Source organism: Lethenteron reissneri, chromosome 67 (assembly GCF_015708825.2).
Source record: "Lethenteron reissneri isolate LAM-NWPU_2019-01 chromosome 67, ASM1570882v1, whole genome shotgun sequence".
NCBI classification, from domain to species: domain Eukaryota; kingdom Metazoa; phylum Chordata; class Hyperoartia; order Petromyzontiformes; family Petromyzontidae; genus Lethenteron; species Lethenteron reissneri.
This window is the reverse complement of record NC_083845.1, coordinates 3,569,284-3,592,582: the sequence shown is the minus strand read 5'-3', so window position 1 is coordinate 3,592,582 and position 23,299 is coordinate 3,569,284. Positions and strand designations below refer to the sequence as shown.

Genomic DNA, 23,299 nt, shown 5'->3' with positions numbered 1-23,299 from the left:
CAAACACACACACACACAAAATGTCAAACATACACACGTGCAACATGTCAAACACACGCAACATGTCAAACACACGCAACATGTCAAACACACCACGCGCGAGCCACCTGTCAAACAATTTCAACCGCCCAACCGTCCCGACACACGATCGCCGCGAAAGCGAGGGAAGGGGGACGGACGGGAGGGTCCGACTCACCGAGCACCCGTCGTGCAGCGCCCGCACGTAGGGGCTCGCGTCGTGCGAGATCTCCTCGTCGTTGGCCGCGAGCATCCGCACGGAGCGAGCGTGCGGAGAGCCGGCCCCGCCGTGCGCGTCCACCCACGCCACGGCGTCTCGGCACAGGTAGGTGACGTTCTGCCGGGCGGACGAGCTGAGCAGCCGCAGGAACGTCATCTGCACCGCGCCTACGGGCCTGCCGTCCAGGTCCACGTAGGAGAGCTAAAGGGGGGGTGGCGGGCGGGGGGAGAGGGTTGTCATCGTCGTCACGGTGGCGGTGGCTACGCCGTGTCGCGCGTGCGGTGTACGTGTGGACGTTCAACTTAATTTGCTCCAACCATACTGATCGGAGGTGGAGTGTTGAGTCTATGGGTAGTGTTAGTCTATGGGCAGTGTTGAGTCTAGGGGTAGAGTTGAGTCTATGGGTAGTGTTGAGTCTATGGGCAGTGTTGAGTCTATGGGCAGTGTTGAGTCTATGGGTAGAGTTGAGTCTATGGGTAGTGTTGAGTCTATGGGCAGTGTTGAGTCTATGGGCAGTGTTGAGTCTATGGGTAGTGTTGAGTCTATGGGTAGTGTTGAGTCTATGGGTAGTGTTAGTCTATGGGCAGTGTTGAGTCTATGGGTAGAGTTGAGTCTATGGGTAGTGTTGAGTCTATGGGCAGTGTTGAGTCTATGGGCAGTGTTGAGTCTATGGGTAGTGTTGAGTCTATGGGCAGTGTTGAGTCTATGAGCAGTGTTGAGTCTATGGGCAGTGTTGAGTCTATGGGCAGTGTTAGTCTATGGTGCAGTGTTGAGTCTATGGGCAGTGTTGAGTCTATTGGCAGTGTTGAGTCTATGGTGCAGTGTTGAGTCTATGAGCAGTGTTGAGTCTATGGGCAGTGTTGAGTCTATTGGCAGTGTTGAGTCTATGGGCAGTGTTGAGTCTATGAGCAGTGTTGAGTCTATGGGCAGTGTTGAGTCTATTGGCAGTGTTGAGTCTATGGTGCAGTGTTGAGTCTATGGTGCAGTGTTGAGTCTATGGGTAGTGTTAAGTCTATGGGCAGTGTTGAGTCTATGGGCAGTGTTAAGTCTATGGGCAGTGTTGAGTCTATGGGCAGTGTTGAGTCTATGGGTAGTGTTGAGTCTATGGGCAGTGTTGAGTCTATGGTCAGTGTTGAGTCTATGGGCAGTGTTGAGTCTATGGGCAGTGTTGAGTCTATGGGTAGTGTTGAGTCTATGGGCAGTGTTGAGTCTATGGGCAGTGTTGAGTCTATGGGCAGTGTTGAGTCTATGGGCAGTGTTGAGTCTATGGGCAGTGTTGAGTCTATGGTCAGTGTTGAGTCTATGGGCAGTGTTGAGTCTATGGGCAGTGTTGAGTCTATGGGTAGTGTAGAGTTTATGGGCAGTGTGGAGTCTATGGGTAGTGTTGAGTCTATGGGCAGTGTTGAGTCTATGGGCAGTGTTAGTCTATGGGGAGTGTTGAGTCAATGGGCAGTGTTGAGTCTATGGGCAGTGTTAAGTCTATGGGCAGTGTTGAGTCTATGGGCAGTGTTGAGTCTATGGGTAGTGTTGAGTCTATGGGCAGTGTTGAGTCTATGGTCAGTGTTGAGTCTATGGGCAGTGTTGAGTCTATGGGCAGTGTTGAGTCTATGGGTAGTGTAGAGTTTATGGGCAGTGTGGAGTCTATGGGTAGTGTTGAGTCTATGGGCAGTGTTGAGTCTATGGGTAGTGTTAGTCTATGGGGAGTGTTGAGTCTATGGGCAGTGTGGAGTCTATGGGCAGTGTTGAGTCTATGGGCAGTGTTGAGTCTATGGGCAGTGTTGAGTCTATGGGCAGTGTTGAGTCTATGGGCAGTGTTGAGTCTATGGGCAGTGTTGAGTCTATGGGTAGTGTTGAGTCTATGGACAGTGTTGAGTCTATGGGCAGTGTTGAGTCTATGGGCAGTGTTGAGTCTATGGGCAGTGTTGAGTCTATGGGCAGTGTTGAGTCTATGGGCAGTGTTGAGTCTATGGGCAGTGTTAAGTCTATGGGCAGTGTTGAGTCTATGGGCAGTGTTGAGTCTATGGGTAGTGTTGAGTCTATGGGCAGTGTTGAGTCTATGGGCAGTGTTGAGTCTATGGGTAGTGTTGAGTCTATGGGCAGTGTTAGTCTATGAGCAGTGTTGAGTCGATGGGTAGTGTTGAGTCTATGGGCAGTGTTGAGTCGATGGGTAGTGTTGAGTCTATGGGCAGTGTTGAGTCTATGGGGAGTGTTGAGTCTATGGGCAGTGTTGAGTCTATGGGCAGTGTTGAGTCTATGGGCAGTGTTGAGTCTATGGGCAGTGTTGAGTCTATGGGCAGTGTTGAGTCTATGGGCAGTGTTGAGTCTATGGGCAGTGTTGAGTCTATGGGCAGTGTGAGTCTATTGGCTGTACGTATGTACGTAGAACTTCTTTCGCACCGTACGTAGTCAACTGTGCTAATCGGGGGTGTACAGCGGGGGGGGGGGGGTGAAGGACAACAGGGTGCACGGTGGCAGTACGGCCAGCACCACGCCCGGCCGCCTTTGTCTCCCTAGAGGCGATGCGTGCACACCGCACATCAGCCACTGAGTTGAGGCTGAGTCGACCTAGGGGGGTGCTGGCCGCGTCCCTACCACCGCGCCTCCATCGATCCGCGCGGGGTCTGTGCAGCCATCGGGACGGAGGGGGCGGTGGCGAGTGGATGGGCGAGCTAGAAGGCCTAATTAATTTTTCCTTCATTTCCGTTAATGGGGATGTGTGTGTTGGGGGGGGGGGCTAATTAGGATTGATTTTGACTCCACGACCTCATAACCCCCCCCCTCTCTCCTCTGTACCGACACCTCCCGACGCTGACCACCGCCACCGTAATTGGTTATCGACCGCCAGAGAAGCGACGTGCACGCGACGTAATTGGTCGCGACCGGCGGGTACCCGGAGCAGAGAGAGGGAGACGAGGATGAGAGGCGTGGGGGCATGGTGGTGGCGCTGCTTGCCGTGCCTCCGCCGTGGTCAATTGATCAACAAATCGATGGTGGAGGGGAGGGAGGGTGGGAGTGGGGGAGGAGAGGCGGTGGTGGTGGTGGGGGGCGTCAGCTCGTTAGCGAGGCGGTAATTGAGCGATACGGACGCATTAGCCGTGATGTTTGCCGATAACTCTTCAGCGCACGGCAACCAAAATCTGTGCGTGTGGGGGACGGCGGGGGGTGCAGCAAAGGCCCCCTTGCCCACGAATAAAGGGACACCCCAAATTAGAACTTGAGAGTTATTTCGTGCTGTCATTGGTGACCGTGCTGAAACCATCAATGCACTCGACTTAAGAACCTGGTGTAACAGGCTAAAATAACCACCTTCCCTGATTAAACCTGGGTATAGTTTGGCCCAGGCCAGAGTATACACGGGGAGATAGAGTGTCCTAGGCTAAACTATACCCGGGAGTTTAAACTAGTCTGGTCCAGACCATACCCCTCTAGGCCAGAATATGCCCCATGTGAAAGTTCAAAGGCAATTATCCACACAGAGAACAGCCGACAACGAACTTCAATCGATATCTAAAAAGCGTATAAATGGAAGCAAGAATCTCAATTTGATCAATTGGAGCATTTTAAGGTTTAGGGTTATTATTAAAGTTTTTTTTCTGGTTGAAGCAATCAAATTCTATGTGTTTCCAGTTTTAAATAAAATGTTGGGAAAATGTAGTAATTCATGTGTATATCGCTCAACACTATTACTGGGGCTATGATTTGGCCTATAGGGGCATAATTTGGCCGAGGCCGTAATATATCCGGGTATAATCTAGCCTAGGCCGTTTTAACCCCGGGTATACTATGGCCTGTGGGTTAACTCCGGCCTGTTACACCGGTTTAATCACAACTCGGTCTGTGCGAGTCTATGGGTCTCTCTGTGAGTCCATGGATCTATGTGTGAGTCTAGGGGTCTCTGTGTGAGGAGTCTTTGGGTCTCTGCGTGAGGAGTCTTTGGGTCTCTGTGTGAGTATATAGGTCTCTGTGTGAGAAGTCTATGGGTCTCTCTGTGAGAAGTCTTTGGGTCTCTGTGTGAGTCTGTGGATCTTCATGTGAGCCTATGGGTCTCTGTGTGAGTCTATGGGTCTCTGTGTGAGTCTATGGGTTTCTATATGAGTCTATGGTCTCTGTGTGAGTCTATGGGTCTCTGTGTAAGTCTATGGGTCTCTGTGTGAGTCTATGGGTCTCTGCGTGAGTCTATGGGTCTCTGTGAATCTACGGATCTGTGTGAGGTGTCTATGGGTCTCTCTGTGAGTCCATGGATCTATGTGTGAGTCTAGGGGTCTCTGTGTGAGTATATAGGTCTCTGTGTGAGAAGTCTATGGGTCTCTCTGTGAGAAGTCTTTGGGTCTCTGTGTGAGTCTGTGGATCTCCATGTGAGCCTATGGGTCTCTGTGTGAGTCTATGGGTTTTTATGTGAGTTTATGGGCCTCTGTGTGAGTCTGTGGATCTTCATGTGAGCCTATGGGTCTCTGTGTGAGTCTATGGGTCTCTGTGTGAGTCTATAGGTTTCTATATGAGTCTATGGGTCTCTGTGTGAGTCTATGGGTCTCTGTGTAAGTCTATGGGTCTCTGTGTGAGTCTATGGGTCTCTGTGTAAGTCTATGGGTCTCTGTGTGAAGAGTCTATGCGTCTCTGTGTGAGGAGTATATGGGTCTCTGTGTGAGTCTATGGGTCTCTGTGTAAGTCTATGGGTCTCTGTGTGAAGAGTCTATGCGTCTCTGTGTGAGGAGTATATGGGTCTCTGTGTGAGTCTATGGGTATCTGTGTGACGAGTCTATGGGTCTCTGTGTGAGGAGTCTTTGGGTCTCTGCGTGAGGAGTCTTTGGGTCTCTGTGTGAGGAGTCTATGGGTCTCTCTCTCTCTGTGGAAGGAGTCTATGGGTCTCTGTGTGAGGAGTCTATGGGTCTCTCTCTCTCTCTCTGTGTGAGGAGTCTATGGGTCTTTGTGTGAGGAGTCTATGGGTCTCTGTGTGAGGAGTGTATGGGTCTCTGTGTGAGGAGTCTATGGGTTTCTGTGTGAGGAGTCTATGGGTCTCTGTGTGAGGAGTCGTTGGGTCTCTGCGTGAGGAGTCTATGGGTCTCTGTGTGAGGAGTCTATGGGTCTCTGTGTGAGGAGTCGTTGGGTCTCTGCGTGAGGAGTCTATGGGTCTCTGTGTGAGGAGTCTATGGGTCTCTGTGTGAGGAGTCCGATGCGTCGTCGATGTAAGTTGTTGGTGACCAGGCTGAGAGCACCAACTCTCGCCACGCTCGAACGCGGCCGTCAATCTATGCGCCCTTGGGGCGACTCAAACCCAGCATCCGAACTCGGCACCCCCAAACGACCGCCGCCTCCGACGCGACCATCGCGAGCCACGAGTCGCCGATGGGCCCCCCACCAACCTCGCTGGGTCGGTGCCGCAATTTTAACGACCCGTTAACAACGCCCCCCACTTTCGCGGGCGCTTCACGGAGGGCTGTGGAGATGGAGATATTGGATTTCTGCACGAGCGCAGAAGCACCCCCCCCCCCCCCCCCCCCGCTCCCACCTCATAAAGGAGCCGCAGCTGTGACAACCGCGGAGCTGCGGGATTCGCTCGCCCGCTCGTTCGCCCGCTCGTTCGCTCGCTCGCTCGCGTTCGTTTCTGCCCTCGAAGCCTTGCTCGCTCGTTTTCTCACGTGTGCCTCGTGCATCACGTATGTTACCATGCGATGAACTTGAATGCGTGACAACGCTGGGTGGGTGCGATGCTCGGGTGGCGAGGTTTTTGTGAGCGCCGTGTGTTTCATTTTTAAACGCGCTCGTGTTTTGATAATAACAAAAGTGTGTGCGCGTGTGGTCTGTTTATAGGGTCTCGCTAACAGCACTTTCCCCAACAGTCTGTTAGAGGCTATACGGGGGATCTTTGTCTTTGGTGTGTTTGATGGGGAGCGGTGGCGTAGGGGTTAGCGCTACGCCGCGCTACGAACCTGGCTACCCGAGTGTGATTCCCGCTCACTGACAACACCAGAGACGATTATCTGAACCAGTCCTGGGCCTCCCCTAGGTCGACTCAGCCTCAAATGATTCTCTGGTGTGGTGTGTAAACATCGCCACCGGGGAGACAAAGGCGGCCGGGAGTGGTGCTGGTCACCCAACGCCTCGTGTGCCGTGCCAGCCTTCATAGGTGCTCGCTAACAGCAATTGCCCCAATAGTATGTTAAGGCTAAATTCCATCTGCTGGTAATGTAAAAAAAAAATATTCTCAAGTGTGACCAGCCACAAAAACAGCATTCTGGGTGAGCCATCATGCCCACGATCCAGCCAGGTCTCAAATATTATGAACATTCGATTTACGAACTTTCAGAGATACGAACAAACCTGTCCGTATGTCTAGTTGTCTGTTCGGACCGAAAGTCATAAGTTCCAGCGCCGCACAACAGATGTTGGCGATGGCATCTACATCTACAGAACGTGAAGAACCAGTGGTATCTACATCTACAGAACGTGAAGAACCAGTGGCATCTACATCTATAGAACGTGAAGAACCAGTGGCATCTACATGTGCAGGACATTAGGAACCAGTGGCATCTACATCTACAGAACGTGAAGAACCAGTGGCATCTTCAGAACGTGAAGAACCAGTGGCATCTACATCTACAGAACGTGAAGAACCAGTGGCATCTACATCTACAGAACGTGAAGAACCAGTGGCATCTACATCTACAGAACGTGAAGAACCAGTGGCATCTTCAGAACGTGAAGAACCAGTGGCATCTACATCTACAGAACGTGAAGAACCAGTGGCATCTACATCGACAGAACGTGAAAAACCAGTGGCATCTACATCTATAGAACGTGAAGAACCAGTGGCATCTACATCTATAGAACGTGAAGAACCAGTGGCATCTACATCTGCAGAACGTGAAGAACCAGTGGCATCTACATCTGCAGAATGTGAAAAACCAGTGGCATCTACATCTATAGAACGTGAAGAACCAGTGGCATCTACATCTATAGAACGTGAAGAACCAGTGGCATCTACATCTGCAGAACGTGAAGAACCAGTGGCATCTACATCTGCAGAATGTGAATAACCAGTGGTGTCTACATCTATAGAACGTGAAGAATCAGTGGCATCTACATCTATAGAACGTGAAGAACCAGTGACATCTACATCTCCAAAACGTGAAAAACCAGTGGCATCTACATCTGCAGAACGTGAAGAACCAGTGGTGTCTAAATCTGCAGAACGTGAAGAACCAGTGGCATCTACATCTACAGAACGTGAAGAACCAGTGTCATCTACATCTGCAGAACGTGAAGAACCAGTGTCATCTACATCTACAGAATGTGAAGAACCAGTGTCATCTACATCTGCAGAACGTGAAGAACCAGTGGTGTCTAAATCTGCAGAACGTGAAGAACCAGTGGCATCTACACCTGCAGAACATGAAGAACCAGTGGCATCTACATCTATAGAACGTGAAGAACCAGTGGCATCTACATCTATAGAACATGAAGAACCAGTGGCATCTACATCTACAGAATTTGAAGAACCAGTGGCATCTACATCTATAGAACGTGAAGAACCAGTGGCATCTACATCTACAGAACGTGAAGAACCAGTGGCATCTACACCTGCAGAACATGAAGAACTAGTGGCACCTACATCTATAGAACGTGAAGAACCAGTGGCATCTACACCTGCAGAACATGAAGAACCAGTGGTATCTACATCTACAGAACGTGAAGAACCAGTGGCATCTACACCTGCAGAACATGAAGAATCAGTGGCATCTACATCTATAGAAGGCGAAGAACCAGTGGCATCTACATCTATAGAACGTGAAGAACCAGTGGTATCTACATCTATAGAACGTGAAGAACCAGTGGCATCTACATCTATAGAACGTGAAAAACCAGTGGTATCTACATCTACAGAACGTGAAGAACCAGTGGCATCTACATCTATAGAACGTGAAGAACCAGTGGCATCTACATCTACAGAACGTGAAGAACCAGTGGCATCTACATCTACAGAACATGAAGAACTAGTGGCATCTACATCTACAGAACGTGAAGAACCAGTGGTACCTACATCTGCAGAATGTGAATAACCAGTGTTACCTACATCTATAGAACGTGAAAAACCAGTGGCATCTACATCTGCAAAACGTGAAGAATCAGTGGCATCTACATCTATAGAACGTGAAGAACCAGTGACATCTACATCTCCAAAACGTGAAGAACCAGTGGCATCTACATCTACAGAACGTGAAGAACCAGTGGCATCTACATCTACAGAACGTGAAGAACCAGTGACATCTACATCTCCAAAACGTGAAGAACCAGTGGCATCTACATCTACAGAACGTGAAGAACCAGTGGTATCTACATCTATAGAACGTGAAGAACCAGTGTCATTTACACCTGCAGAACATGAAGAACTAGTGGCATCTACATCGACAGAATGTGAAAAACCAGTGGTATCTACATCTACAGAATTTGAAGAACCAGTGGCATCTACATCGACAGAACGTGAAAAACCAGTGGCATCTACATCTACAGAACATGAAGAACCAGTGGCATCTACATCTACAGAACGTGAAGAACCAGTGGCATCTACACCTGCAGAACATGAAGAACTAGTGGCATCTACATCTACAGAACGTGAAGAACCAGTGGCATCTACATCTGCAGAACGTGAAGAACCAGTGGCATCTACATCTACAGAATTTGAAGAACCAGTGGCATCTACATCTACAGAACGTGAAGAACCAGTGGCTTCCACATCTGCAGAACGTGAAGAACCAGTGGTATCTACATCTGCAAAACGTGAAGAACCAGTGGCATCTACAACTACAAAACGTGAAGAACCAGTGGCATCTACATCTACAGAACGTGAAGAACCAGTGGCATCTACATCTACAGAACGTGAAGAACCAGTGGCATCTATATCTACAGAACGTGAAGAACCAGTGGTATCTACATCTATAGAATGTGAATAACCAGTGGTATCTACATCTATAGAATGTGAATAACCAGTGGTATCTACATCTGCAGAACGTGAAGAACCAGTGGCATCTACATCTATAGAACGTGAAGAACCAGTGGCATCTACACCTGCAGAACGCGAAGAACCAGTGGCATCTACATCTACAGAACGTGAAGATACAGTGGTATCTACATCTACAGAACGTGAAGAATCAGTGGCATCTACATCTACAGAACGTGAAGAACCAGTGGCATCTACATCTGCAGAACGTGAAGAACCAGTGGTATCTACATCTACAGAACGTGAAAAACCAGTGACATCTACATCTCCAAAACGTGAAAAACCAGTGGCATCTACATCTATAGAACGTGAAAAACCAGTGACATCTACATCTCCAAAACGTGAAAAACCAGTGGCATCTACATCTATAGAACGTGAAGAACCAGTGACATCTACATCTCCAAAACGTGAAAAACCAGTGGCATCTACATCTATAGAACGTGAAAAACCAGTGACATCTACATCTCCAAAACGTGAAAAACCAGTGGCATCTACATCTATAGAACGTGAAGAACCAGTGACATCTACATCTCCAAAACGTGAAAAACCAGTGGCATCTACATCTGCAGAACGTGAAGAACCAGTGGTGTCTAAATCTGCAGAACGTGAAGAACCAGTAGCATCTACATCTACAGAACGTAAAGAACCAGTGGCATCTACACCTGCAGAACATGAAGAACCAGTGGCATCTACATCTACAGAACGTGGAGAATCAGTGGCATCTACATCTGCAGAATGTGAATAACCAGTAGTATCTACATCTATAGAACGTGAAGAACCAGTGGCATCTACATCTGCAGAACGTGAAGAACCAGTGGCATCTACATCTATAGAACGTGAAGAATCAGTGGCATCACCATCTATAGAACGTGAAGAACCAGTGACATCTACATCTCCAAAACGTGAAGAACCAGTGGCATCTACATCTACAGAACGTGAAGAACCAGTGGTATCTACATCTACAGAACGTGAAGAATCAGTGGCATCTACATCTATAGAACGTGAAAAACCAGTGGCATCTACATCTATAGAAGGCGAAGAACCAGTGGCATCCACATCTACATAACGTGAAGAATCAGTGGCATCTACATCTATAGAACGTGAAGAACCAGTGGCATCTACATCTATAGAAGGCGAAGAACCAGTGGCATCCACATCTACAGAACGTGAAGAAGCAGTGGCATCTATATCTACAGAACGTGAAGAATCAGTGGCATCTACATCTATATAATGTGAAGAAGCAGTGGCATCTACATCTACAGAACATGAAGAACCAGTGGCATCTACGTCTACAGAACATGAAGAACCAGTGGCATCTACATCTGCAGAACGTGAAGAGCCAGTGGCATCTACATCTGCAGAACGTGAAGAACCAGTGGCATCTACGTCTATAGAACGTGAAGAACCAGTGGCATCTACATCTGCAGAACGTGAAGAACCAGTGGCATCTACGTCTATAGAACGTGAAGAAGCAGTGGCATCTACATCTACAAAACATGAAGAACCAGTGGCATCTACATCTGCAGAACGTGAAGAATCAGTGGCATCTACATCTATAGAATGTGAAGAAGCAGTGGCATCTACATCTACAAAACATGAAGAACCAGTGGCATCTACGTCTACAGAACATGAAGAACCAGTGGCATCTGCAGAACGTGAAGAGACAGTGGCATCTACATCTGCAGAACGTGAAGAACCAGTGGCATCTACGTCTACAGAACGTGGAGAACCAGTGGCATCTACATCTGCAGAACGTGAAGAACCAGTGGCATCTACATCTACAGAACGTGAAGAACCAGTGGCATCTACATCTACAGAACGTGAAGAACCAGTGGCATCTACATCTGCAGAACGTGAAGAACCAGTGGCATCTACGTCAACAGGAGATTTTATAACTTTTAAAGCCATCCCCCGTGTTTAGTGTACATACAACACGTTCTGAATTGACGGGAATAAAGTTTGGACTTAACGAACAAATCGACTTACGAACGGACCTCTTGAACCTAACTCTTTCGTAAGTCGAGGAGTCTCTGTATCTCAAAGTAGCAACCCGTGTACGTTCATGGGTTCTGTAGGCGGGCTATCCCATGGCAATGTGATTCAGTAGCGCCTTTGTTTTGTCTGTGCATTTGCATAGTTTTGAGAATAATTTGGCTGGTGGGTTTTTAATTTTATTTACAAAGATGCGCCCCTCCCCATCCACACCCCCCCTCACTCCATTTCCCCATGCAAGTGTTGGCACCCTGGTGATCGCACAGCCTAGCGGTGGCAGCAGTAGCAGCGTTCGCTCCTCCCCCCCCTACACCCCCACTCCCCTCCACGACGTTCTTTCTCTCCTGGCTCTCAGCGACACCACCCCAGAGTCGCCGTCATCGACGATATCAATTTAAAGTGCGCGGCACTTTGCAGGTGCACTCCTGCGGCCGTCTGGAACGCTCTTCACCTTCCGATATGAGTAAGCCCAATGAAACTGCGCACACTTTTAAATCATATGGATTGACCAATTCATATATTTCAGAGCTGCTTTTGTTGTTTTTAGTTTGTTGACCCCCCCCCCCCCACTGGGCCGTCGATTAGCTTTGTGCAGCGCAAAATAAGTCCATACATCTGTGAAATATCGGGCGCGTTTCAAATTGCATCATTATCATTATTATTTAATGCCCTGTTATCTTAGCTGCAAGCGTGAGCCTGCCCTGCACTGCATTTCACTGCTGTCGCAACAAAACAAAAACTCCCAACAGGTTCGTCAATAACTACACGGCGTAGCCTTCAAATGAAAGCGAATATATAGCAGGCGACGGTTCGGGCAATGGGCCTTCCTCAGAGCGCCAATTCACCACAAGTCACGTAGGTAGAGAAATAAAAGTAAATTAAAATAATAATTCACGACGTTTCGACCGCAACACAAGCGGTCGTCCTCAGGGGAAAAAAAATAATCCAGCAGTGAAACTGCTGACTTTACCTTAAGAACCAAAGAGTATGCATTCCTGCAGTCACGAAAGCTTCAAATCAAGATTGCCATGGATCTTATTATAGTTGTGTTTCACCCCCCGCCACAGCCATCACTGCCAAGGGGTCGAGAGGGTGGACGCGCGGGGGGGGGGGGAGTTGACTCTTACCGGGTGACCGTCGCTGAACTCGCTGAACCACGTGCCCAGGGTCTCCCCAGGCCACGACGACATCTTCACCTGTGAAGCACATCAATCGGCATCCTTTATTGTCGCTGTCGCTGTCATCTCCGCTGCCATCAACACCGGCGGCGGCGGCGGCGCCACCGTCGCCATCGTCATCAAGCGCCGTGATCGTCGCGGTCGTTACAGCTGGCGATATGCCGGTGTGGGAAGCTCAGCGTGCTTTGAGAATCGTCATCGTAATCACAACCCCGATTGTCGCTGTCGTCAGCGAAAACCTTGGCAGGGACCCTCCTGAAGGAAGTCATGAGACTCCGCGAGGCCCTCCCGGGGTAACACGCGGCATCGTCACCAATAATAATTTAATAATAATGACGTTTATACATGCCCTGTCAACCCATCACGGTTTACTCCGTATTCTTGGACATGGACATGGAGTTTTCAGGAACATACGGCGTACAGCCATTTCAATACGGGCAAAAATAAATGTCTATTTGTTTGTGTTTCTCCCTCGTGATGGGACTTTGTAGGATGAACGCTGAGATGTATAATGGGACGGGGTGACCAATAAGTTCTGAATTGGTCTGTAATAAGGTAGGGCACTGCTAAGGGGTTAACAGGTTTGGCAGACAAGTCAATTCTCAGGGCTGCTAGAAAGCCCTGACCCAGACAGAGGCCTTCAGATGTTGCTTGAAAGTCGGACTGCATTTGATGTTGCGGACGTGCAAAGGGTTTCACACCGAGGGTGTAACAGTGTATAGTAGTGTAGTGTATAGTTTAGTGTATAGTAGTGTAGTGTATAGTAGTGTATAGTGTAGTGTATAGTAGTGTAGTGTATAGTGTAGTGTATAGTAATGCATAGTGTAGTGTATAGTAGTGTAGTGTATAGTGTAGTGTATAGTAGTGTAGTGTATAGTAGTGTAGTGTATAGTGTAGTGTATAGTAGAGTAGTGTATAGTGTAGTGTATAGTGTAGTGTATAGTAGAGTAGTGTATAGCAGTGTAGTGTATAGTAGAGTAGTAGTGTTTAGTGTAGTGTATAGTAGTGTATGGTGTAGTAGATGTTAGTGTATAGCAGTGTAGTGTATAGTGTAGTGTATAGTGTAGTGTATAGTAGTGTAGTGTATAATAGTGTAGTGTATAGTAGTGTATAGTGTAGTGTATAGCAGTATAGTAGTGTAGTGTATAGTGACGTGAGGCTGTAACAGTTCGAGCCCTTGGTGTCCAAAGCATCATCATCGTCACCATTGTCATCACCGCCATCATCACCGCCATCATCACCATCATCGTCACCATCATCGTCACCATTGTCATCACCAGCGTCGTCACCATCATTGTCACCATCATCGTCACCATTGTCGTCACCAACATCGTCACCATCGTCGTCACCATCGTCGTCACCGCCATCATCACCGCCATCGTCACCGTCACCGCCATCGTCACCGTCACCGTCACCGCCATCGTCGTAACAATGACAGCGGCAGCACGTAAACAGAACCGTCGCGACGTCTCGATCCATTGGCAGGGGTTTGGGGGTGAGACGGTGAGAGGGGGGGAGGGTGGCGAGGGGGGGGGGGGGCGACTCCTCACCGAGGCCGTGCGCTCATCCGGCACGACGCAGGTCTCTCCGCCGCTGGTGAAGTTACAGAAAACCTTGAAGGAGTCTCCGGAGCAGCCCTGGTTCGGGTCGATGTAGTAGTCTCCTGCGCGTGGAGGGGGGGGGGGGGGGGACAAGGGGGGGGAGTGTGCGTGGAGCTTTTGCCTTTGGTACGGGGGGGATCGAGCGTTGTCCCCCCTCGACCTCGCACGCGTGAGGGGGGGGGGGGCATTCTCCCGAGCGCATGCCGGTTTACTCCCCCCGGCTGAGAACAAACTGGATTCGTGCGTGTCACCCCCGTGTGTTATGGACTGAGCGGTGTTGCGAGGTCAAGGATCAAGCTATCGCGGGTGACATCACCGTATAAACATTGAAACGTTATTACATTATGAATGTCAAAATGAGGGTTTTTTTGGGTTAGATCGCGTCAATAGAAATGTGTCGTTAAACCCGCCACCCCGCCCGACACAGCCAATTAGTAAGGTTTGTCACGTAAACAGAACGTACCGATTCGAATCTGTATTCAGATTGTAAATGTTGTGGCTTTGCTCTCCAACACACAACCGGTGTGTGCTGTACTAGTAACGGACTGGCCACGTTCCGTTTACGTGACAAACCCTTTACTGATTGGCTGTGTCGGGCGGTGGCGGATTTAACGACACATTTATATTTACGCAATCTAACCCAAAAACACCCGCATTATGGATGATATTGGTCGTGAAAGCCTACGTGTTAAATAAAAAAAATCCCGCATCCCTCTGATGGTGTCGGCGCCGCAACCGCCGGCAATAGCATTTTTTATTTTCATTTCATCCTACCGACGGCGACATCGACGTCGGCTGTGCGTTGCTCAATTCCCTTGCCAAATCCGGCGAACGCACCGTTGGGGAAGTCCGGGTGGCAGAGCTGCAGGTCCTTGCAGGTGCGCGCCGGGTTGCTCTGCGTGCCCAGCGGGTGCTTGATCTGCTCGATCTCGATCTTGAGCGAGTTGAGCGACGCGAAGATCTCCTCCATGCCGTCCTCGTAGTCCAGGTAGGCGTCCGGATCCGGATCGGCCACCCGGTTGGCGCCGGTGCCGCCGGCGCCGGCGGCGGCGTCGCGACCCCGGCCGGCCGGCGCCTCGCCGTAATCGGAGAAGGGAAGCCGCTCCCCGTCCATGGGCAGGCTGGCGTCCACCGATCGGCGCGACCGGAGCTCGCCCATGAGCGGGAACGGGTTGATGACGTCGCCGGGAGGTCCCTGGGGGAAGGATTGCCGGGGGTGGTGGTGGTGGTGGTGGTGGAGTGTATTTTACATTTGTTTTTTATGACAGAGTGCTTCAAACAGATGGACCCAATTTCAAAGCAGTAAATTTCACGATGGCAACATGTTACAATTACACGAAAAGTTACAAACGGTTTAATGAGTTATTAAGTTTTACTATCCATTTTATAAATGCTCTATGTGCCCTCCACCTGCTGTACGGACAACATCGAGACGATAGTTGAATTCGTCCAAAACGCCTCTCTTCTAACGTTTTACTCTGAGGTGCGTGGTCACCCTGTGCTCTTCCCCTTACATCAACAGCCTGCTTCCTCAAATTGTCGGTACCAACGACGAATGCTCTTTGACATTGGCGGATCAATGCCGAAACACCGTTGAAATGCATGCTGCACCGTAATTACGAATTCAGTCTTGCAGAACTGCAGAACGCAAAACGCCTTGTGAATGACTAAGGCTAGGGGCTGTTTGTGCGCTGGAAGAGGCATCTAGCGGTAATCATTTTAAACGCTATGCCCCACCCTTTCAGTGAAAAGAGTTTCATTCATGGGCGGTTCGTGGTTGCAGAGATTTAGCGATTTCAAATCGGGTCCAGCATTTTCAAACACCCGGTATATTTAATCTCATTATATACTTTTTTATTATTACGGATGCTTAGAAACGGGCTCACATGGGCCGACAGGCTCCAAGGCCCAACACAGAAGCCGCTCGCCCTAAGGCCCCGAAAATCTGACGCTCTCTAAAAAGCTCGCACGGTCACAATGTGTCGGCACGGAATTGGCGCAACTCACGGGAGGGCCGGGAGCTCCTGGGGGGCCCAGTTCACCTTTGGGACCGGATGCCCCCTAGAATGAACACACGCACACACGCACAATGAATATTACACGCCACACAAGCTAGAAGATTAGAACACCGGCAAACCGTATAAAAGGTCGGGGCGTCCGACTTGCTGGGTGGACGATGGGGGTTACGGGCAGATGTGCGAGTAGGTCGGTTAAGTGTACCCACCCCGTCATAAAATAAAGAGTTGGTATCTGTGGGACATTTTTTTCTTTGCTAAACATGCCCTGAGCTTGTTTGCCATGTTTGCATGCAAACAAAAATGCTCCGAGCATGCATTTCAAAGACAATGAATATACTACCAGTGAATGATCTTTGTTTGCATGTTAACCACAGAATGTGTGGTTAATGCAGACATGATACCTTGCAAGAGGCTTCTGTTTGGTGTTCTAACATCTTGTATTGCCAGAAAGGGTGAAACCGCTTCTTATATTTTGATGCTGGCAAAGGAGGGCTGCTCACCCCGAGCTCTCAATGCCCTGACAGTGGCATTGTCTTTGTGCTGTTCGCCTTTTGGCGTCCTCTGGTCTGACACTGTTTGAGACTGGGCTCTAAAGAAAGCTGTCTCTGGTGTGGACCAATCAGATTCAAAGACAATGCATCATCATACACTACCAGAGCGTTTTTTTTCATGTTCACTATAAGTACCGTGTGTGGTTAATGCAGTACGTGATTGCGAAAGGTTTCTGTTCGGTGTCATAACATCTTAACACCGCCTGTTGAATTGCCAGACAGGGTAAAACCTATTCTTCCAATGGCCCCAGCTCGCTGTCGTCAATTACGCTCTTATCCTGGGCACCTCCTGAGAGCAGCCGACCTGGCGCCGGCAAAAAAGAAACCGAGCCGAACGCCAGACCTCCCGACCGCGGAGAGGCGATGCGCCACGCTCGGTAGATAAAACGTGGAGGCAAAAGAGAAAAAAAAGCATCAACGCGTGGCTTCTGCAACGCGTCAGTCCCTGGAAGTAATTAATTAGTGGAACGTGAGCCCAACAGGAAGCTGTCAGGGCAAATGGAACGAATTTGCATGTTCGCAAATTATTTTAAATTTCTTCCTCTTTTGATTCGAGTCTCCCGAGATTTTTCGGGAGACTCGAATTCCGCCAGCGGCAACGCGACTTTGCACGAGAGTCACATGCAATCGCGAGCGTCTCCGACCGCGGCACCACGAGTTACCGTAATCGCTCCGCCCCACTCCGCCCCACTCCGCCCCACTGGGAGGACGCACGGGCAGACGGACGAACGTACGGACACACCCGGCCAGATGGGGAAAAGCGGACAGACATGGGCAGATGGCATCCATGGATAGACAGAGAGACCGACGAAGCCAATGCCGTAAAATTCCAGCTTTTTTTCCCCAACCGAAGTTGCCTGCCGAAGCGTTAAAAAAAGCTAAAACCGTGGCAGCCAACTTGTTGACGTGAATATTGATATTCCTGGGCTCCACCACGATGAAATGCTAAAAGCTCCATTAGCCAACGGCGGGCATCGCGGTCACATCGTGTCTGTTCCCCCCTAACGAGTACTCCTGTCAAGACTCCGGCCTGCGGCAGGAGCCGACGTCAGCCGTAAGCCGGTCTCGGCGGAAAGAGCCCACCTGCTTCCTCCGTCCGGAAAAAAAGAACTAAACATTAAAGCCCATTAAAACGACAAGCAGGCGCCACTTAACTGAAGCCATCACGCACACCCCTACACTACCCCTCCCACCACCACTGCCCGGAAAAAAAAAATCCCGCGATAGAACGCGTCAGGAACGTCGTCGCTGACGTCTCGATCAACGACACGGGACCCCGTGCACGCGCTCGCGAACGTACAAAATACAATTTTTTTTATTAATCGGCGTTGTCCGCGCAGGCGACCGCTTTGCGTGTCCCCTAGCGCCGTAGAACTCAACGAGAGAGCGTGGTGGGGGGGGGGGCAGTGCCGGATTATCGTAGTAGCAAAAGTAACTACCTATGTAGCTACGGGCCCCGCACTTTAAAGGGCCCCGCGCTTAACACTTTCAAGCTATCATCAAGTCCGGTTCAGTGATTCTGCATTTGCTCTATTACTATAGTACTATACCGCCTTCGACTTTTATGAACGACTGGGTGATTAAGTTTAGCGATTTGTCGTATTATCTGGCTGCATAGCAAATGAAAACGATACAATTACTTTACCGTGCAAATAAAAAATGTGTGTTTTAATATTTATGTGTTTTTTATATTTAGGGCCCCTTTATAACATCATTCTACAGGCCCACGCACTAACTTCATCCGGCACTGGGTGGGGGGAGAGAGATGAGAGAGAGGAGAAAGAGCAGATGGGGGAGAGGAGGGAGAGGAGGGAGAGAGAGCGCGGAAGGTGGCAGCAACCACCTTAAAACTGGAGCTCGCGGAACTAGATTCAAGCCAAGCCTCAACTGTGGCGTCGACATTGTGGATGGGGTTCATACTTAATTTGGAGCTTTCGTGACTGCAGGAATTACTTTTTGGCTCTTTCGGTAAAGTCGTGGTTTCTCTGTGTGCCTATGCACGTCTCTCTCTCTCTCTATGTATCTCTGTGTTATCTCTCTCTGCTTATATGTATGTCTATATGTTTCTGGTTCTGTGTTTTATCTCTCTCTCAAATTTAGCATTCTCAGGAAGAACGTAATCAACCAGGTAGGGTGTTGACTGTTTGTGTTTCTATTTCATTTATACCTGATGATAATTGCTCGTGTTGCAATGGAAACGTCGTATGCTAGTATTTAATTTATTATTTTCTCTTTATACGTGACTTTACCGAAAGAACCAAAGAGTAATTTTGGATGGGTTAAAGTGGCTGACCTCGATTATTCTGACACCCCCACCCCCTCTCTATCTGCTGCTGCTGCAGCCATCACAAGCCTGTTCATGTCGTCAGTAAAAGCCCCACGTGAGAACGCAGATTTCCGGAGAAGATTGTTCGTTCAATGGATTGGTCACCAGATTTCGATTGCACGCAATTCAAATTGTTTATCGGCCATGTACATATAATGTCTCTGCTTTTTATATGAAACCCTCCCGTCGGAATCCAGCCCTCCCGTGTGACTTGCCTGCTACAGAATCGTAATCTTTATTTAGATTGCGGGAGGAATCCGATAAACTCTGAAGCTCATTTTCACAGTAGGGACACGGGGTCAGCGAGTTATGGCCGGGTCACCACTGAGAAAGAGCTACTTAGCTCAATGGGCCTTACACAGAGCCCATGGGTCTCTATGTGAGTCTATGGGTCTCTATGTGAGTCTATGGGTCTCTGTTGTGAGTCTATGGGTCTCTGTTGTGAGTCTATGGGTCTCTGTTGTGAGTCTATGGGTCTCTGTTGTGAGTCTATGGGTCTCTGTTGTGAGTCTATGGGTCTCTGTGTGAGTCTATGGGTCTCTGTTGTGAGTCTATGGGTCTCTATGTGAGTCTATGGGTCTCTGTGTGAGTCTATGGGTCTCTGTTGTGAGTCTATGGGTCTCTGTTGTGAGTCTATGGGTCTCTATGTGAGTCTATGGGTCTCTGTTGTGAGTCTATGGGTCTCTGTTGTGAGTCAATGGGGTTTCTATGTGAGTCTATGTGTCTCTGTTGTGAGTCTATGGGTCTCTCTGTGAGTCTATGGGTCTCTGTTGTGAGTCTATGGGGTCTCTATGTGAGTCTATGGGTCTCTGTTGTGAGTCTATGGGTCTCTATGTGAGTCTATGGGTCTCTATGTGAGTCTATGGGTCTCTATGTGAGTCTATGGGTCTCTGTTGTGAGTCTATGGGTCTCTGTTGTGAGTCTATGGGTCTCTGTGTGAGTCTATGGGTCTCTATGTGAGTCTATGGGTCTCTATGTGAGTCTATGGGGTCTCCGTTGTGAGTCTATGGGTCTCTATGTGAGTCTATGGATCTCTATGTGAGTGTATGGGGTCTCTGTTGTGAGCCAATGGGGTCTCTATGTGAGTCTATGGGTCTCTGTTGCGAGTCCACGGGGTCTCTATGTGAGTTTATTGGTCTATATGTGAGTCTATGGGTCTCTATTGTGAGTATATGAGTCTCCATGTGAGTCTATGGGTCTCTGTTATGAATCTATGGGTCTCTATGTGAGTCTATGGGTCTTTGTTGTGAGTCTATGGGTCTCCATGTGAGTCTATGGGTCTCCATGTGAGTCTATGGGTCTCTATATGAGTCTATGGGTCTCTATGTGAGTCTATGGGTCTCTATGTGAGTCTATGGATCTCTATGTGAGTCTATGGGTCTCTGTTGTGAGTCTATGGGTCTCTGTTGTGAGTCAATGGGTCTCTATGTGAGTCTATGGGTCTCTATGTGAGTCTATGGGTCTCTGTTGTGAGTCTATGGGTCTCTGTTGTGAGTCAATGGGTCTCTATGTGAGTCTATGGATCTCTATGTGAGTCTATGGGTCTCTGTTGTGAGTCTATGGGTCTCTGTTGTGAGTCAATGGGTCTCTATGTGAGTCTATGGGTCTCTATGTGAGTCTATGGGTCTCTGTTGTGAGTCTATGGGTCTCTGTTGTGAGTCTATGTGTCTCTGTTGTGAGTCAATGGGTCTCTATGTGAGTCTATGGGGGTCTGTTGTGAGTCTATGGGTCTCTGTTGTGAGTCTATAGGTCTCTGTTGTGAGTCTATGGGTCTCTATGTCAGTCTATGGGTCTCTATGTGAGTCTATGGGTCTCTATGTGAGTCTATGGGTCTCTATGTGAGTCTATGGGTCTCTGTTGTGAGCCAATGGGGTCTCTATGTGAGTCTATGGGTCTCTATGTGAGTGTATGGGTCTCTGTTGCAAGTCTATGGGGTCTCTATGTGAGTCTATGGGGTCTCCATGCGAGTCTATGGGTCTCTATGTGAGTCTATGGGTCTCTGTTATGAGTCTATGGGGTCTCTATGTGAGTCTATGGGTCTCTGTTGTGAGTCTATGGGGTCTCTATGTGAGCCTATGGGTCTCTATGTGAGTCTATGGGGTCTCTGTTGTGAGTATATGGGTCTCTGTTGTGAGTCTATGGGTCTCTATGTGAGTCTATGGGTCTCTGTTATGAGTCTATGGGGTATCTATGTGAGTCTAAGGGTCTCTGTTGTGAGTCTATGGGTCTCTATGCGAGTCTATGGGTCTCTATGTGAGCCTATGGGTCTCTATGTGAGTCTATGGGGTCTCTGTTGTGAGTATATGGGTCTCTGTTGTGAGTCTATGGGTCTCTATGTGAGTCTATGGGTCTCTGTTGCAAGTCTATGGGGTCTATATGTGAGTCTATGGGGTCTCCATGCGAGTCTATGGGTCTCTATGCGAGTCTATGGGTCTCTATGTGAGTCTTTTAAGTCTCTACGTGAGTCTATGGGTCTCTGTTATGAGTCTATTGGGTCTCTATGTGAGTCTATGGGTCTCTGTTGTGAGTCTATGGGGTCTCTATGTGAGCCTATGGGTCTCTATGTGAGTCTATGGGGTCTCTGTTGTGAGTATATGGGTCTCTGTTGTGAGTCTATGGGTCTCTATGTGAGTCTATGGGTCTCTGTTGTGAGTCTATGGGTCTCTATGTGAGTCTATGGGTCTCTGTTGTGAGTCTATGGGGGTCTGTTGTGAGTCTATGGGTCTCTGTTGTGAGTATATGGGTCTCTGTTGTGAGTCTATGGGTCTCTGTTGTGAGTCTATGGGTCTCTGTGTGAGTCTATGGGTCTCTGTTGTGAGTCTATGGGTCTCTATGTGAGTCTATGGGTCTCTGTTGTGAGTCTATGGGGGTCTGTTGTGAGTCTATGGGTCTCTGTTGTGAGTCTATGGGTCTCTGTTGTGAGTCTATGGGTCTCTGTTGTGAGTCTATGGGTCTCTGTGTGAGTCTATGGGTCTCTATGTGAGTCTATGGGTCTCTGTTGTGAGTCTATGGGGGTCTCCATGTGAGTCTATGGGTCTCCATGTGAGTCTATGGGTCTCTGTGTGAGTCTATGGGTCTCTACGCGAGTCTATGGGTCTCTGTTGTGAGTCTATGGGTCTCTATGTGAGTCTATGGGTCTCTCTTGTGAGCCAATGGGTCTCTATGTGAGTCTATGGGTCTCTATGTGAGTGTATGGGGTCTCTGTTGTGAGTCTATGGGTCTCTATGTCAGTCTATGAAGTCTCTACGCGAGTCTATGGGTCTCTGTTGTGAGTCTATGGGTCTCTATGTGAGTCTATGGGTCTCTGTTGTGAGTCTATGGGTCTCTATGTGAGTCTATGGGTCTCTGTTGTGAGTCTATGGGTCTCTATGTGAGTCTATGGGTCTCTGTGTGAGTCTATGGGTCTCTATTGTGAGTCTATGGGTCTCTATGTGAGTCTATGGGTCTCGATGTGAGTCTATGGGTCTCTATTGTGAGTCTATGGGTCTCTATGTCAGTCTATGGGTCTCTGTTGTGAGTCTATGGGTCTCTATTGTGAGTCTATGGGTCTCCGTGCGAGTCTATGGGTCTCCATGTGAGTCTATGGGTCTCTGTTGCGAGTCTATGGGTCTCTATGTGAGTCTATGGGTCTCGATGTGAGTCTATGGGTCTCTATGTGAGTCTATGGGTCTCGATGTGAGTCTATGGGTCTCTGTTGCGAGTCTATGGGTCTCTATGTGAGTATATGGGTCTCCATGTGAGTCTATGGGTCTCTATGTGAGTCTATGGGTCTCGATGTGAGTCTATGGGTCTCTGTTGCGAGTCTATGGGTCTCTATGTGAGTCTATGGGTCTCGATGTGAGTCTATGGGTCTCTGTGTGAGTCTATGGGTCTCTATGTGAGTCTATGGGTCTCCATGTGAGTCTATGGGTCTCTGTTGCGAGTCTATGGGTCTCTATGTGAGTCTATGGTGACCGCGCTGAAATCATCAACTCGCTGCTTCAGAGAATCCCGACCAATCTCGGCAATGCCGGTTGGGCAACGGAACTGGAGGGGAGGAGGGGGGGGGGGGGGGTCAGTCGGGTAGAGGGGGGGGGGGGTCAGGGGGAGAGAGGGAGGGGGTCACGCGGGGGGGGGGGGGGCCCTTTTGTGGGGTCGTCGCCACGATCGTCATTAGCGAGCTCGTACCGTTGAACCCTTGGCACCCTTTGGTCCTGGCGGGCCCTGCAAACACACGCACACGCGCACACAAACACAAAGGTGAAGACACGCACGTTGCCCCACCGTGTAGCCTCGACAACAGACCGTCCTCGGGCAAGCGCTGTCAAGCGAGCGGCCCGTGACGGTGCACCGCGACCTCGGCCAGCCTTTGCCTCCCAATGGGGGTTGCGCGTTTGAGGCCGAGTCAACCTAGGGGGCCG

The 23,299-nt window shown here is 49.3% G+C and overlaps 1 protein-coding gene across 1 annotated transcript in view; it reads right to left on the bottom strand.

The window, feature by feature from the left end:
• Positions 1–23,097, bottom strand: part of LOC133360051 (collagen alpha-1(V) chain-like) — a 28,391-nt gene extending 5,294 nt beyond the window's left edge. The window contains exons 1-6 of the mRNA XM_061578630.1: positions 23,067–23,097; positions 16,012–16,065; positions 14,842–15,199; positions 13,954–14,066; positions 12,353–12,421; positions 197–439 (exon numbers count right to left, since the gene is read on the bottom strand). Of these exons, the coding sequence (XP_061434614.1) occupies positions 197–439; positions 12,353–12,421; positions 13,954–14,066; positions 14,842–15,163 (747 nt within the window). The 5' untranslated portion in view covers positions 15,164–15,199; positions 16,012–16,065; positions 23,067–23,097. The remainder of the gene's footprint in view (positions 1–196; positions 440–12,352; positions 12,422–13,953; positions 14,067–14,841; positions 15,200–16,011; positions 16,066–23,066) is intronic.
• Between the last annotated feature and the right edge of the window lie 202 nt (positions 23,098–23,299).